The sequence below is a fragment of the Pygoscelis adeliae genome, unplaced genomic scaffold (assembly GCF_000699105.1).
Source record: "Pygoscelis adeliae isolate BGI_AS28 unplaced genomic scaffold, ASM69910v1 Scaffold156, whole genome shotgun sequence".
Classification (NCBI taxonomy): Eukaryota; Metazoa; Chordata; class Aves; order Sphenisciformes; family Spheniscidae; genus Pygoscelis; species Pygoscelis adeliae.
This window is the reverse complement of record NW_008825016.1, coordinates 5,131,030-5,146,223: the sequence shown is the minus strand read 5'-3', so window position 1 is coordinate 5,146,223 and position 15,194 is coordinate 5,131,030. Positions and strand designations below refer to the sequence as shown.

General features: G+C 36.0%; 1 protein-coding gene across 1 annotated transcript in view; it reads left to right on the top strand.

Moving 5' to 3' along the window:
* Window positions 1-15,194, top strand: part of ATP11A (ATPase, class VI, type 11A) — a 143,340-nt gene that overhangs the window by 115,770 nt on the left and 12,376 nt on the right. Inside the window, exons 19-26 of the mRNA XM_009326312.1 lie at window positions 415-666; window positions 3,205-3,379; window positions 4,638-4,740; window positions 4,996-5,141; window positions 6,093-6,152; window positions 7,731-7,858; window positions 9,608-9,743; window positions 10,310-10,333. Of these exons, the coding sequence (XP_009324587.1) occupies window positions 415-666; window positions 3,205-3,379; window positions 4,638-4,740; window positions 4,996-5,141; window positions 6,093-6,152; window positions 7,731-7,858; window positions 9,608-9,743; window positions 10,310-10,333 (1,024 nt within the window). The remainder of the gene's footprint in view (window positions 1-414; window positions 667-3,204; window positions 3,380-4,637; window positions 4,741-4,995; window positions 5,142-6,092; window positions 6,153-7,730; window positions 7,859-9,607; window positions 9,744-10,309; window positions 10,334-15,194) is intronic.

Genomic DNA, 15,194 nt, shown 5'->3' with positions numbered 1-15,194 from the left:
GGGTATTGAGGAAATGAAGGAAGAATATTTACATCTTAAAAAAAATCAAAAACTTTCTGTTAAAACTGGGAGGTAACTTTAATAACTCAGCAGTACTTTGCTGTTTGGTGTCATTAGCTGAAAGCACTGAAAATGTTTTAATTGAAGTACTTGTCTGGGGAAAGAAGCATCTTGTCTTTTAGGCTATATAAATGAAAGGTGAAACTTCGAGCACTTTGACAGTGTGTCAAAACTAATTATTTGTAGTGTGCTACTCCCCTAAACATCTTTAGATTCACACCTTGGGCAAAATTCTTAGATGTGATAACTTTTATTGAATTTTTTTATTTGGTTATGGAAACCCTTTAATAAGGACCTCTGAATTTCTCATTTCCAAGCAATCTATCAATATATGTTGTCAATTGACTTCCACAGACTACAAGAAAAAGCTGCTGACACTATTGAAGCACTCCAGAAAGCTGGAATTAAAGTTTGGGTTCTGACGGGAGACAAAATGGAGACTGCTGCAGCTGCTTGCTATGCTTGCAAACTGTTCCGGAGAAATACACAAATACTTGAGCTAACCACAAAGAAAATTGAGGAACAGAGTTTACATGATGTGCTTTTTGACCTAAGCAAAACTGTCCTAAGACACAATGGCAGCTTAACCAGGGATACTTTCTCAGGGTAAGGAAAAAGTTTAATTTTTAAGCCAGGAATGGGCTTCCGTGCATTTAATAAACAATTCAATGATTGATAGATTACTTTATGAGCAGCAACATACTATGTTTCAGTTTCTGTTGTTAAAGTGTGAATTATTGTATGGCAATTAAGTATAAGTTTGTTCCATATAAGTTTAAATTTTCACAGTCGTGGTTCTTTCTCTATCTCATTACTGGTACTGCTTTAGCTGTTAAAAGAAAAATCACAACTGACAATTACATATTTTTCCACTGCAAAAATATTTATTCTTGGCAAAAATGATAGTAAAGCAAAATACTGTTTCTAACTTTTTAAAAGGAAGCAGACATGATTTATTCCTGTAATCAGAGTTAGTATGTGATGTGACTTTCTTGATAAGACCAAGGCCACAGGGAGCAACAATATTTGGCCCTACTGAGCTATTTCTAGGGAAGATTATGCTACACTTACAGACAGGTAACAGGCAACAGCATAGTACCAAATCTTCTGGTGTGTATAAAAAAAATATTTAAAGTGCCCTAAACTGTAAAGAAACCATTGACTTCTGTGTATTTTGAATATCCAAAGAAGGATAGGTATCATGTATACAGAAGTGATTTCCGTGAAACGTAACATGGAAGAAGATAGAAAATGGCATTAAAAAGCAAAAAACGGGTATAATGTAAACACAGGTAATAAATTAGGCTACTTATGTGAAGCTTAGTAGTTGGTACACATTACTTGCTCTTTTGTTCCACTGTAAAAACCTAACAATTAGATTCTAAAACATTTTTATCATCTTAAGTTGTTATTAAGAAAAGAAGTTATTGTCTTCCAGACATAGTGGTGTGTATTTGCTTTGTTTTTCTTCTTAATATGGAACCAGCTAGCAAGTCCATTTTATATGCATTTGCAATAAGTTTGTAGTAAAGGAACGGCAAGCTAACAATCATTTGTGATATTTTAGCAGAGAGTTTCTAAAACTGTTAGCCTTACAGCTTGAAACTCTGAGCCTGAGCATTTTTCTTAGCTCTTCTTATACTTTAAACCCCATTGGTCTAATCAAGCACATTTGTATATTCAGTTAAATAAATTGTATTTCTCTGTATTATCTGTACCACATTTAGCTTCAATCCCACAGGTCTTACAACATATGTTTAAACATGTTTGCTTAACTTCTTATCGATGCCAATTTTCTAGACAGTAAGACTAATCAGAATTTCTTGTCATTGGCTCCAGAGGTGCAAAGATAGTAATAGCAGGATTCTGCCTGGATATTCAAATTCAGGCTGACAATCCAAACGTTCAGTACATTGTCTGGACTTCATAATAATACATTTTTGGTTGATCTAATTGTATACTAATGGTGTTGCCCTATTTGTGCCAATGTAACAAAGTGCTGAAAATGTTTGTGAACTGTTATTAAATATAGTTTACAGTACTTTACACTACTTGTCAAAAACAGCTTGTGTTCTAGTAGTGAAGATGGAGAAGCTTAAAATACGTCCGTGTCAATAAATGTGGTGTTTTCCTCACAAACATTGGTCCTGGTGAAACCATGTTTGTTGAAAACCCACGCACAGTAGTATAACCTCGGAGCACTGAAACTAGAGCACAAATAAACCTCAATGTACGTTTCTACAACTCACTGCTGAGCTGGAGCCTGAGGCTGCTGTGTAATGCAGGCAAATGCGAGGGTGCTCTGAAACAACTAGTTTGGATGCTGCAGAAAACGGCTCTTGTGGTGCGGCACTCAGTGTGGACCATCTTCCCCCGTTGCTCAGCATATGTTATTGTGTTAAGCTGTGCTTCATGCGGCCGCGGTTAAACTTCTAGCAATGTCCAAATCATTACAGGTATACCCATAATAGATCAATATATATAATAATATATTGTAATATTGTAGATAACATATATAATAATCATATTATAATATTATAATTACAGGTGTACCTGTACCGGACTTAGCCACCACACTAAACGCAAAGTATACATACTGTAAATGTAGGCAGGGGCTTTATCTCTCCAGGCCAACAAGTCTCTTTCAGGCATTTCCTTCAAAGCACGGTTTACTTCCTTAAACATAGACCCTTGAAAAACAAGGTTATTTTCTTCATCAGAGTAGATTTCAGAGTACCAAAGGCCCCTTTCCCTTTAACTTTTTTCTCTATATTATGGAATGTGCCACAACGTTAACTTTCTTCCTGCAACTCAGTTTACCTCACTGCAGTTCTTGGAACCCTTTCAAACCAAACTGAAAGGTCATTAATTATACACTCATACTCACTGGTAAAGTCACTAAGGTATCAGATTTCTGTCTTTGAACTGGTGAAGCACTGAATATTTTCAACATAATCTAGACTTTTAAAATGTCATAAATAGCAGTTCTGTACAAGGAATTTCCTTTAGAAGTATATTAATTTTGCAGTATTCCATACTCATTATTTTTTCATTAATTAATTTTCACAAAAGAACTATTGCCAAATTTAAAATATGTCTGAGAATTTTACAGTGACTCTTAGTTTATATTTTATCCCTGAACAGACTTTCAACTGATATGCAAGATTATGGTTTAATTATTGATGGAGCAGCGTTATCATTAATAATGAAGCCAAGACAAGATGGGAGCTCTGGTAACTACAGAGAGCTCTTTCTTGAAATTTGCAGGAACTGCAGTGCAGTGTTATGCTGTCGAATGGCACCTCTGCAAAAAGCACAGGTTTGTATTTCATTTTGTAATTGTTTGTTAGCTGTGCATGTATGTAAATATGGAAAGCTTATATTCTCTATGACTTACAGTAACTTAAAATGTTACCATTCACTTTTGTATCTTTTAAAACAGAGAAAGCCAAAAAAGGAGGGGGGGGGGGGGAATTTCTACTGGCAAGCAATTTAGTTAATGGTATGCTAAAATGGCACCCAGCTGTGCACCTGAATTTGATTTATGTATATATTGTGCAAATTTTATGGTTGGTACATGCTTATAAATGAACATATTTAATGAACTGAACTAATTGCTTCTTTTTTAACCGAACAAGCTTTGAATAGTCTACTATCTGTTGATACTACAAGAACCTACATTATTTATTACTGTAGAGTGATATTTCTTCTCTATTTTTAACGTAAGTGGGAAGCCAAGAAAGAAGAATCCAGACAGAAAAATGTGTGCATTATCATTTTTAAGTACTTCTTGAATGTTGTGTACTAGTTTGTATCAAGTAAAAACATATCCTTCCATTACTGAAACATCTCAATACAGCTGAAGAACTTTTAAAGGAAACAAACATTGGAATATACCCTTCTTTTTTCCTTCCAAACTGTCATGTCTTTTTCGCAGTGCTCAGGTACAGCATATTTAGCCCTTATTCATTCTAACAAATGTATTTATCCAGCCCTTTTAACTGTCTGGAAGTTTGCAGAAGTTTTTAGTTGCAGCTGACTCGGTACCAACTTTACAGAGGTGATCATTTATAATGGAGAGATTTGAAGTCAAATTTTTGGACAGTTTCTATGTCAACAGTGTGCAGATGCATACAGAATCCTATTATCTTTCTTAAATAGTAAGAAAAAATTTCAGCACAGTTAAGAAAGCAGAATCCTTCAGTCTTTAGTTTCAGGATTTCTTTGAAATTGTACACTCTGTCTCTGGAACCCTTTTAATTTATTAACGTACTTACACAGCATTAAGCAATCTCAAAAACATCTTCCTTTCCTCTGCTCTTCCTTCCTCCTGTCCATCTCTCTCAAAATAGCTTGGAAGTATTTGAAAAATGTTATTTTATATTTGGAACAAATACTTTTAATATGAAGAGACTACTGTGATCTTTATGCATAGTAGTTGCTTTGGGTAATATTGGTTTTGTGTCCCTTCACAGAATTTCTTATGTAACTGTGTTGGTCAGTTTAATTAATCGTACACTCATGCAAAATAAGGAAGCCATTACAGAGAAGAGTTTTTAACACTATTTTTTTTCCAGATTGTAAAACTGATTAAGTTATCAAAGGAGCATCCTATCACATTAGCTATTGGTGATGGAGCAAATGATGTCAGTATGATTCTAGAAGCACATGTTGGTATAGGTAAGTGTGCTTTTTAAAATATTAATTCAAGTGAAATGATAAAAACTATTTACTTCTTAAAAAGAGGCAGTCTCAAAGAATCAGGTTATACATTTTATAGACAACTTTTAGTGAATTTACCCTGGGAATTTTAAGAGGTACAGTGGTGATCTCTTATTAGATCAATGTCATAGCATTATTATATAATTTTTCAAATAATTGTATCTTTGAAATAGTTATTCAGTTATTAAACAGCTTCATCACTTTTTTTTAAAGGAATCATTGGCAAAGAAGGTCGTCAAGCAGCGAGAAACAGTGACTATGCAATACCTAAATTTAAACATTTGAAAAAAATGTTGCTTGTTCATGGGCATTTTTATTATGTTAGGATATCTGAACTTGTGCAATACTTCTTTTATAAGGTAGGAGAATGCTTATTCTAATTACATAAATCTCAAAAACTTACATGGTAATATCTAACTGTATACAGTTTGCACAGTCAATGGTACAAAAAAGCAGTAATTCCATAAAGAGATTTTGTTGAGTGCCAGATGCAAAGCTGAAATGGGATTACTGTTTTTATCCAACCATGAAGTGAAACAGCTTTTATATAGATATTTTCTGTAATCTGTGGTATCTTTAAAAGCAAAATTTGCCATGTTCCCCCCCCCCCCAACTCCAACACAGACTGTTGTACTTATTTTCAGTTCTCTCTACAGTGGCCTTTTAAATCAAGTTGGAAATAGTATTTGAGAACTTAGCATAACTTAATTTACATTAGTTTCTAAATTCATTAGGATAGCGTAGATGGAGAAAGTTTATAATGTGCATCCCCCTGTTTAGACAGATCCCAACCAAGTGTTGGGATCCAATCAACGTTCTTTCAGTAAGCAATGGAAGATTATAGAAAGGAACCTTCAGAAGATAATATCAAGGTCTTAGTGTTTGACTATATGTATAGTTAGGAGAGGATGAAGTTTGAGGTCACAGCTAGAAACATCTTAAAATTACTTTGCTGGGGACCATGCTAACCAGAGTATCCGTGCTTGCTTATTACAGTTTGTGTCCTACTGTGGATTGTACCTTATTTGCCTTGCCTTAACTGAGCTGTGCTCTTGGATCGCAAAATTCATTGCCCTTGAATTTTGAAACTGTAGCCTTATAAGTTTGCTTTCAAAATATTTTAAGTATTTTTCTTAACAGTACTACTGCAAGATGAGAATGTTGGTGTTTAATGTACACAGCTCTTTCTACTGTTCCTGCAGTGTTTACTATTACTAGTATTATAAAACTGTTACACAAGCTATAGCATTGTACAGCATATAAATTAGTGCTTATACTTCACTTGACGACTGTGTCACTTTGTCTTTCAGAACGTCTGCTTCATTTTTCCTCAGTTTTTATATCAGTTCTTCTGTGGGTTTTCACAACAGGTTAGTTGTTCTTTTTCCTTCACTGTCACATTTTCTCTTTGGCATTTTTTTTTTTAAATTGATCCTTCAACACTGTGCCTGTTCAGCTGAGAAAATTTCTAGGTTAGTTTACACGTTGTAAAAAGAAGAGCATCACTTTTCCTTCATATGGTTTTCAGTGGCAATTGCAGTTAAGTTACAGAAATCAATTTTATGAATTATGATAAAAGTAATGTTTATTTTCAAAGTCAAAGAATACAAGAAACCAAAATTTGGAAATGGCAATGCAAAGTGAAATGTCTGTTAGGTTTAAGCGTATTGAACATGGACAGAGGCAATCCTGAAAGATAAGTAATTGAACTAGTTGTTCATTTTTAGAATTCAGAATGAGAATGGAAGAACAAACTAGTCTACTCTGGGGTGTGCAGGTATGAATTGCAAACTTCAGACAAATCGTGGCATTCAATTAGGTGAAAAGGAAAAATAAACACAGAAAGATAGAGGAAAAGTGAACTGCTGCTTACCAGAAAAGTGCCATCATTCAGGAGAGGATCCAGTAATCTCCTTTCTAAATTTTTGCTTATTTGCTTTTCCCCTTTGCTCTTGTCTGATTTGTGCAGAAAAATCTACCTCTTCTTTCTTCTGAATGAGGGAACAGAAAAACAAAGGCATGAATGACTGGACTTAAACAAAAAGAGGATTAAGTTTTCAGGATTAAATTGGACAAGAGGAGCATTTAATTGGGAGGAAATAGTACTGTTGCTTTGAATTTGTGGAATGTCTCAAAAGAAAGCTCCAGGAGGAGTGAAAATGACAGAACTTTTTTTTTTGTCTGTTTTGGTTTTAATTTCAAATGACCATTGAAAACTTTGTAGGGTTTTATCAAGCATTATTAGGATTTAGATATGAAAGCATGTGTTGATGAAAATTTAGTTGTAAAATTTCCTGTTCTTTTAAGTGCTAAATATGATTCTGAATCAAAAGGGGGTTTTGACAGCAATTTTTACAGCATAACTGATCACCAAATAGGTTTTGGGAAATAAACAACTCTTTTTATGGGGAGGTGTGGTAAGTTTGAGTACTAGTTACAATGATGATACATACATGGAAAAGTACTTCAGAGGGATGAAGAATCAAAGACATGTTGGGGTGTTTCTTTGTACAGCGCATTGCAGTCACCCACAGCGGAAGAACCTCTGGAGTACTCCCCCTTCCTCCCTGCATGTCTCCATGTTATATAGACATGGAGGAGATAAAAGGGGGGGTGGATGTGCCATTCTCTACAGGAATCTGCTGTTGTTCAGTTTGAGTAGTCTGGAGTTGGTCTTATAGTTGAAAACGACAGGAGGGGCCGATATGTGGACCAGACTATTAAATCAATCTTTTAGTTGACCTTTTGTCCTCCAGATGAATGGGGTACAAGTGCAGAGTTGTGTCTTACATCAGTTAGCAGCTGTTCAGGGATATTCCCTCCATTGTGAAGGGATATAGTTTTGTTTTTTCTGAAGAAGTTGACTCATTCATTTTTACATCAAGTGTCATGTGGTGGGTCATGTTTTAAAATCAAAACTAGCTGATTTAATTCTTTTCCATCTACAGACTTTATACGATACTGCGTATCTAACACTGTACAATATCAGCTTCACTTCCCTTCCTATCCTGTTGTACGGTCTAATGGAACAACATGTCAGTGCAGACACACTCAAGAGAGAGCCTTCCCTGTACAGGTAAAATTAATACATTACACCCCAAAGTTTGACTGTTCAGTTGTGGAATCTAGCTCTGTTATAACCAAAGTCCTCAGGATTTCTGTACAAGGTTGTAGTAGAATGTCAGATACACTGCAACAGAAGGGTTGAAGACCACATGCACAGTCTATAAACTACAACAGATACACATGTATATTTACATACTGCAATCCACACCATTCATTTGCTACATTAGTGAGCGAGAGCAAAACTGAAATTACTGTTCTACAAATCAAAATATGATTTATTTTAGTACTCTCTGTTTCCTCCAGCCATGGGGAACAGAAGTATTTTAAAAAGAGAAAACATACCGTTTCTTCTATATATGTGTTTTATTCTGAAAGAAAAGAGGACTGAGTGGTAGTGTTGTATCATAGGATGTATTCTGTGTGGCATCCAACATTGTCCTCTGCATATTGTTGACTCATTTCTGTGTGTTGAAATTGTGATGGATTTAGATTCTTAGCCACTTGAAATACAGTTCTTGCCAACTAACTTCATGTGGCCACCTAAATTAGGAACAGTGCCCAGTTTTGATTCTTGCAGCTGCAAAACCTGTACATCTTAGAGAGTGGTAACAGTAGATAATCAAAGGGAAAACATTTTTTGAGAGGTAATATTAGATGCCCAAAGGCTAATCAATGCAGTGATATGTTTTTGCCTATGAAATTGAAGAGGGGTACAAGGTATTACTGTTGAAACCCAACCCCTGCATTTTTATTTTCTCTTCTATATTTTAAATGTTTTTGAGTTTAGAAATGGTCATTCGGAAGACCTTTCTGGTTGTTGAGAGCTAGCAGAGGTTATGTGGTCAAAAACATTTGGTTTTTGATATCTAATAGATAAGCTGTTTTGGGCAATAGTGCAGTTGTTCTGGGCCAGATGAGGCTACTGTTAGCCACATACGGTTTTGCACTGTATATTGGTAATCTGCGGGGAGAAATGACTTCATACGGTCATCAGACAGTTTTTGAAGTGCATACGGTGAAAGTATCAGTTGGTAGTAAATGTTTCTGTAATTCAGAATTTTCATTTAACTGTGTTCTTATTTACTCTGATGTGTTTTGCCAAGTTGATATATACTCATTCTGTGGGCAAGAACTAGAGTTGTAATATTTAAATTTTTCTGTAATAAGAAGAAAATGCATGCTAATGAGCAGTTCTATTGTTGACCAATCCCTTTATTTTTTGTGGGAAAACATTCAAGAAATCCAATTTGACCTGAAGCTTCAACTCAACTGCAAAATCCTTGTTTCGCATGTTCCACATAAAATTAATATTTTGTTTTGTTACAATATTCTGTATAAAAGTACGCCATGGGAAATAAAGCAAAGTCTCCAGAGACCTCTAGTGTTTCCATTGAAAATCTACAGTGCATCATCACATGCGCAGCAAATACCGGAAAAAAGATATCTTCTGTAGAAAGATTGAAAAGTAAATAGGTGCAGCACAGGGGAATTTACCATAGAGTTGAAATAAGCAGAATTACAGGCAGCAGTTAAACAGGTTTAGTAAAAATTAAATAAAAATAAAGAGGAGATGTTCAGGAAAGATTTGGATGTGAAGTGGTAGACAGTTGTCATGTGGAAACGTGGTGGTTTTGCATGCAATCTCTTAATTGTTTTTCCTTCAAAAAAACAGTATGAGTGACATCGTTTGTCTAAGCTTTTTTGTATATCAGTATATATAAGATATATACTGATAATGTATATATCTTATTTTACACAGAGATGTTGCCAAGAATGCTTTGCTGCGCTGGCGTGCATTTATTTACTGGACATTCCTAGGAGTGTTTGATGCTGTGGTATTTTTCTTTGGTGCCTATTTCTTGTTTGACAACACAATTGTGACCAGCAACGGACAGGTTAGTGTTGGATTTGATCAGTCAATCAGAGGTAATTTCTTTAACGTCTAGTGTGCTATGAACATAGTTTTAATTGTTTTCTTCAAGATTTCCAGCACAGATGGTAACTGTTTTATGGGTTATGGTGAGATAGATGGGTTATCTGTTCAGCAAAGTCTGAACTATGCAATAGGAATTCTGTGTATCGGTAAACAGAAGTATAGGACTAGATACTTAGGAGAAATATATATTGTAAATTCCAAGTATTCTTTCAGAATTTACATAGTAACTTTTCTGTTTCATGCTTAACATGCATCTGATGAATATCTGATTAACATATCAAAAGGCTTTTGGTAGAGTAGTCATGAATGATCATAAAAGAGCTTAAATGTAACAAGCTTTTTAATATTTTAATTATTTTTTACATATGGCAGCTTAAAATAATCTATCTCTACTTGCTTTGCAGTCACATGAATGCAAATTTTAAGAACTTTTGCATTTTATTTATTTCACCCATTGATATTTTGGTCTATTTTATTTGTGTGCTTTTTTTTCTTTTTGCTACTTGCTTCTCTTCCTATCCTCAGCTAATGACAACCAGCACTCACATGGTAAGATTGTTGTGGATTTGTCATGATATCCATTTCATCTTTCACTGTTCTTTAATTAAACTGTTAAAGAGCAGTTAAGTATTTTCTATAATTATTTCAAAATATCACTTAAACCTATAGATAGAAATGTTCTTTATTGCTACTTTATAAGTACTTAAAATACAAAGAACTTTATAGAGAGAGAGTATAAGGTATATTAAGGTATAAGTGGTGTGGTAAAGAGCCATGAACTTATTTTTTAAAGTAGGCTTTTTGCTTCCTTGAGTTTTGTTATTTTGTTCTGTGCTTTTCTGTGACCTACATTTTGTTGCTGACTCTCTCTGCTATAGAAAATTTATTATAGTTTATGCTATAAAGTGCTTGAATGGCTTTAGAAAAGGTCCTCAAAGTGAGAGAAAATAAACTGGGCACAATTTTGTTGCCTGTATGTAACGTACATGTTTGCTAGAAATGCAATATTCAAATATCATTAAATACCATCTTTGTGACATCTATCAGGGAAATGAACTTGTAGAGTGTGAGAGAACACTCGTTAGAAGGAGTTTTTCTAAGGACAGAATGAATTTCCATTAGGCGTAACTGTACACTGCAGCACTTCTTTTTCTAGTACCATTATGTTCTGTTAGATGTTCAAAACTCTCCACGAGCTTATATTTATATTCCTGAAAATTAGACTTCTCATACCTGTACACATTTTGTAAGCGGTTTGTATTGCAAATATTCTGACTGGGTTCCTTTTTGGAATTTTAGTCTACTTATGTTGCACATATTAAATCAAATTCTTCTTGATAAAGCTCTAAAGCCAGACTAGTGCCTAATTTCCAAATTTTGAATGCATATGTCTACAGCTAGATACCCATGTTAATATTTCATGATTAAATGTATTGCTTGATGAGACATTCTGATTCTTGAGTGTCAGAGTGGGTTAGAAAATTCATCGTCATTCAGCATGCATGCTTGTGTGTATGTATAAAACTTACAGATTTTGAGTTGCAATTTTAGATTTAAAGGCTTGAAAACGTTAGTGTTCAGGAATAGTCAGAGACACATATGTGAGGTCATACATACATGAATGCTAGTTGGTGTTGATGGTTATTTCCACATATTTAAATTATGCTCATGTCTGGAAAAAGTAAATGAAAGACTTGAAGATTTGAAAGGTTTACCACAACAATATGTTATTATGGAACAAGAAAAAGGTAGAAAGCAGGAAAGGGGATAAAAGGGCTGAAGGTAACACTAATACTATAAATGATATAACATGATTCAAGTTAGGTTCCAAATTGTTAAAATGGGTGCTGAAGCAAAAAATTTTGAGTTCTTCTTTCCCTCCAGAAATGAACTAAGCACCATTGTTGCAAAACTAGTAAAAAATGAAGAAAGTCAATTTTTCGCACTTAGATTGATGGCTGTGTCAGACTGAAATTTACATACCATTAAGCTTGCTTCCAAACATAACCCCCCCAGGACGTTTCTCAGTATTTAGAAATGTGTTTGGAACTGCATGCTGTAGAGTGATGTTACTAGAATAATGGAAAAGTATACTTTTAATTGCTGAGGTTTACTTCATAAATGCCTGCCTCAGTCATTTCCTGGTAAATAAAACTAAGATGCCAAAGGTTTATCTCTCATTAATTGTTACTAATTTGTGATATTGCTTTGTGTATGGTGTGCCACTTTGGATATGACATGGTTGGTGCTGTAAAAACATGTAGTCAGAGACCAACTACATAAGGAAGGTAAGAAGAAAAGAAGGCACCGTAGAAGTAATTGCAGATTGTAAATGTCATCTTAGCTTACCCATATAATAAAATGTATTTCCTGCGTGATTTTTTTATTTTCACATTTGGTGCGGCTTGGATTAAATATAGTTGTTAAGCTGGGTTCAGAGATAGGTAGGAGAAACTAAATTAAAAGGAATAACAGAATGGGAAATTCAAAACAGCAGGAAGGAAGAGAGGTGAGTAGAATGATGAATTGGAACATGGAAGATATAACAAATACACTCACAGAAGGAGGTGGGGGGAAGTCTCGGATAGGCTGGGAGCAGAGCATAGAAAAATATTTGTTAATAAACTAGATGTTAACAAACAGACTTAGAAAAGAATGATTCACAGCCTGAAGACATGAGTAGTATCTTGAAATAGTCAATGCTGAAAATACATTGTGAGTTTTTGTAGCTCACCCCATCCCGTATTGCTCTACTTAACCTTTCTCTGTGCCAAATTAGCAGCATTACGGAGTCTGTCGTCCCTGTGCTATGACCTTGTTTTCTGAGCCAAAAAGATGGGTTAGTGAAGGGTGTGGTTGCAGCCCGATGCTTTCTATCTAGCCTGACAAACAGAGACAGGGGAAGTTGTTTCAACTTTTTTATTTAATCTCACAGCTTTTATTGGAAGTACGGACACAGCTGTTCAGAAACTTAGGCTGACACTAGGCTTTCTGAGAGATGCTAGATATGACATGAGTGTTGTAAAATTTAACTGCAAGAAGAAAGTGAGTAAATGGCATAATTTGAAGTTCCTGAACCAGATTCCTGTCCAGTTTTAACTGCACTGATTTTTTTTCAGGGCACACAAAATATTGTAGCAATAGCATGACCCTATAAAATTGTTATATTATGTGTCAAAGTAAAAGGTCGAAATGCTGAAGGTTTTCTGCACTTCATCTTGTGGTCTGTACACTTGGTCACACCTTGAGTAATTTTAAAATAATGAAGTGGTTACTCAGAGTAATGAATCTTTCAGCCAGTCATTTGTTTATTTTTTTAAATGATTTTCCATTCCCAGTTGATCAGATTCTCTCAGCCTAGTTTCCTACAGATTTCTGTCTTGTGGCTGTGGTCTCCATTCGGAGTTTTTCCCACAGCAGCACATTTGTGTGATCACTTGCCCATGTGGATCCCCGGTCATCTAATAATTGGGCGAGCTCATATAGAATCATGTAGATGGGAAGGGACCCTGGAGGTCATCCAGTTCAACTCCCTGCTTTGTGCAGTTACTCAAGGCTTTGTCTAGTCTTTTTCAAGTTTTGAATATCCATGAGGATGGAGATTCCATAACCTTCCTGGGCAACCTGTTCCAGTGGTTTTTCTGCCTTCATGGGGAAAAAATTTCTCCTAATACCTAAGCAGAATTTTTCTTGTTGCTGAAGAGAGGTCTGTTCCAGTTCTTCATCTTCGTAATTGTTCTTCAGATATTTGTGGGCAGCTACTAGGTTGTTCCTTAACCCGCCCCTCCACCAGACTAAGTCAGTCCTTCAACCTCTCCTCACAGGAGAGCTGTAGACTGCTAACCACCTTGGTGGCCTGCCACGTGATCCTCTCCAATTTTTTTCATATCCCTCCTGAGGTGAGGGGCCCAAAACTGGGCACGGTGTTCCAGGTTTAACCTCACTATAGCTGAGTAGATGGGAGTAATAACCTTTCTTCAGTGGCCATGTTCCTCCCGATACAGCTCAGTTTGCAGTTTCCCTTATGTATAGAGAGAGCACGCTATAGACTTGTATTCAGCCTGGAGTCCACTGTAACCCTACTGCAACTTCCTTTTCAGCAGGGCCATTGCTCAGCCAGTCAGTTCCAATATATGGCGTTACTCCTCCATAGGTGTAAAACTTTGCACTTTTCCTTATTTAATTTCATAAGAGATCTGCTAGCCTACATCTCAAACCAACGGAGGTCCTTCTGGATTGAAACTCTGCCATTCATTATGTCAGCTATTCTCTATTTGTGCAGCGCCTGGCAATTTGCTCATGATGCTCTCTGTGTCACCATCCAGGCCACTGACACAGATATTCAGCAATATCAGCTCCAGTATCAGCCCCTGGAGTAGTTCACTGACTACCAGCAGCCAACCAAACGTGCAGGACATTGATAACTAAACTTTTGAGTCCAGTCATTCAGCCAGCTTTCAACTCAAGTAGCAGTCTGTTTACCCAGCCCCTGCTTCCTTATCTTCCAAATGAGAATGCTGTCCAAGTCAAGTGTCAAATGCCTTGCTAAATTCAAAATAGATTGCGTCCACTGCTCTCCCTCCTTAACAACTCCTTAACCTGTTGCTCCCATACTGTTGGCTGTTCCTTTCCTTCCCAAGCTTTGCTGTTAAGTACGAGGAGCAGGTTTTGCTCGTGAAGACTAATATCCAGAGTACTGAATACTTCAGCATTTTCTTTAACACCTTCCACTAGGTTGTCCTACCACTCCATCAGTGGGCTTACATTTTCCTTTTGAAATAATGATACCTGTAAATATCCTTTTTGGCACCCTCAACACTCCTCACTAATCTTAGTTCGGGCTGGGCTTTGTCCATGTGATTTTGTTCCTCTGTACCTGCTGCCTGCCCGTATCATCATCTCTTGTATGCTTCCATTTTGCCTTTTTGTTCATTGAAAAACATCCTGCTTGGCCAGCTGGGTCTTCTGCTGAAATTTCATGTCTTCCTGCAGAAGAGAGTTCATGAGACCTCAGCAGTTTTCTCTTTCAAAATCATTCAGGTCTCTTGGGCACCCTTCATGGGTGCAATGCACTGAATAAACCAAAGTCTCTTCTCCTAAAATAGTGTGTCCTGACTCTGTTACTATCCCAGCATTTCTCTGGATCCTAAACTTGGTCATCGCATAGCTGCTGCAGTCCAAGCGATCCTCTGTGACCTTATTCACCACTGGTTCTTCCCTCCGTCAGCATTAATGATCATTTCTGCCCACTTGAAAAGCTAAAGTGTTTTTATTTCATTATGTAGAGGAGGAGAAAATCAACCACAATTCAAAAGTGTTTTATCTTATAAAATGTATATAGAACATTTATGTACTTACATGGCTTCGACGGTCATCACATCCTTTCTTGTACTGTTACTCATCTGTATAA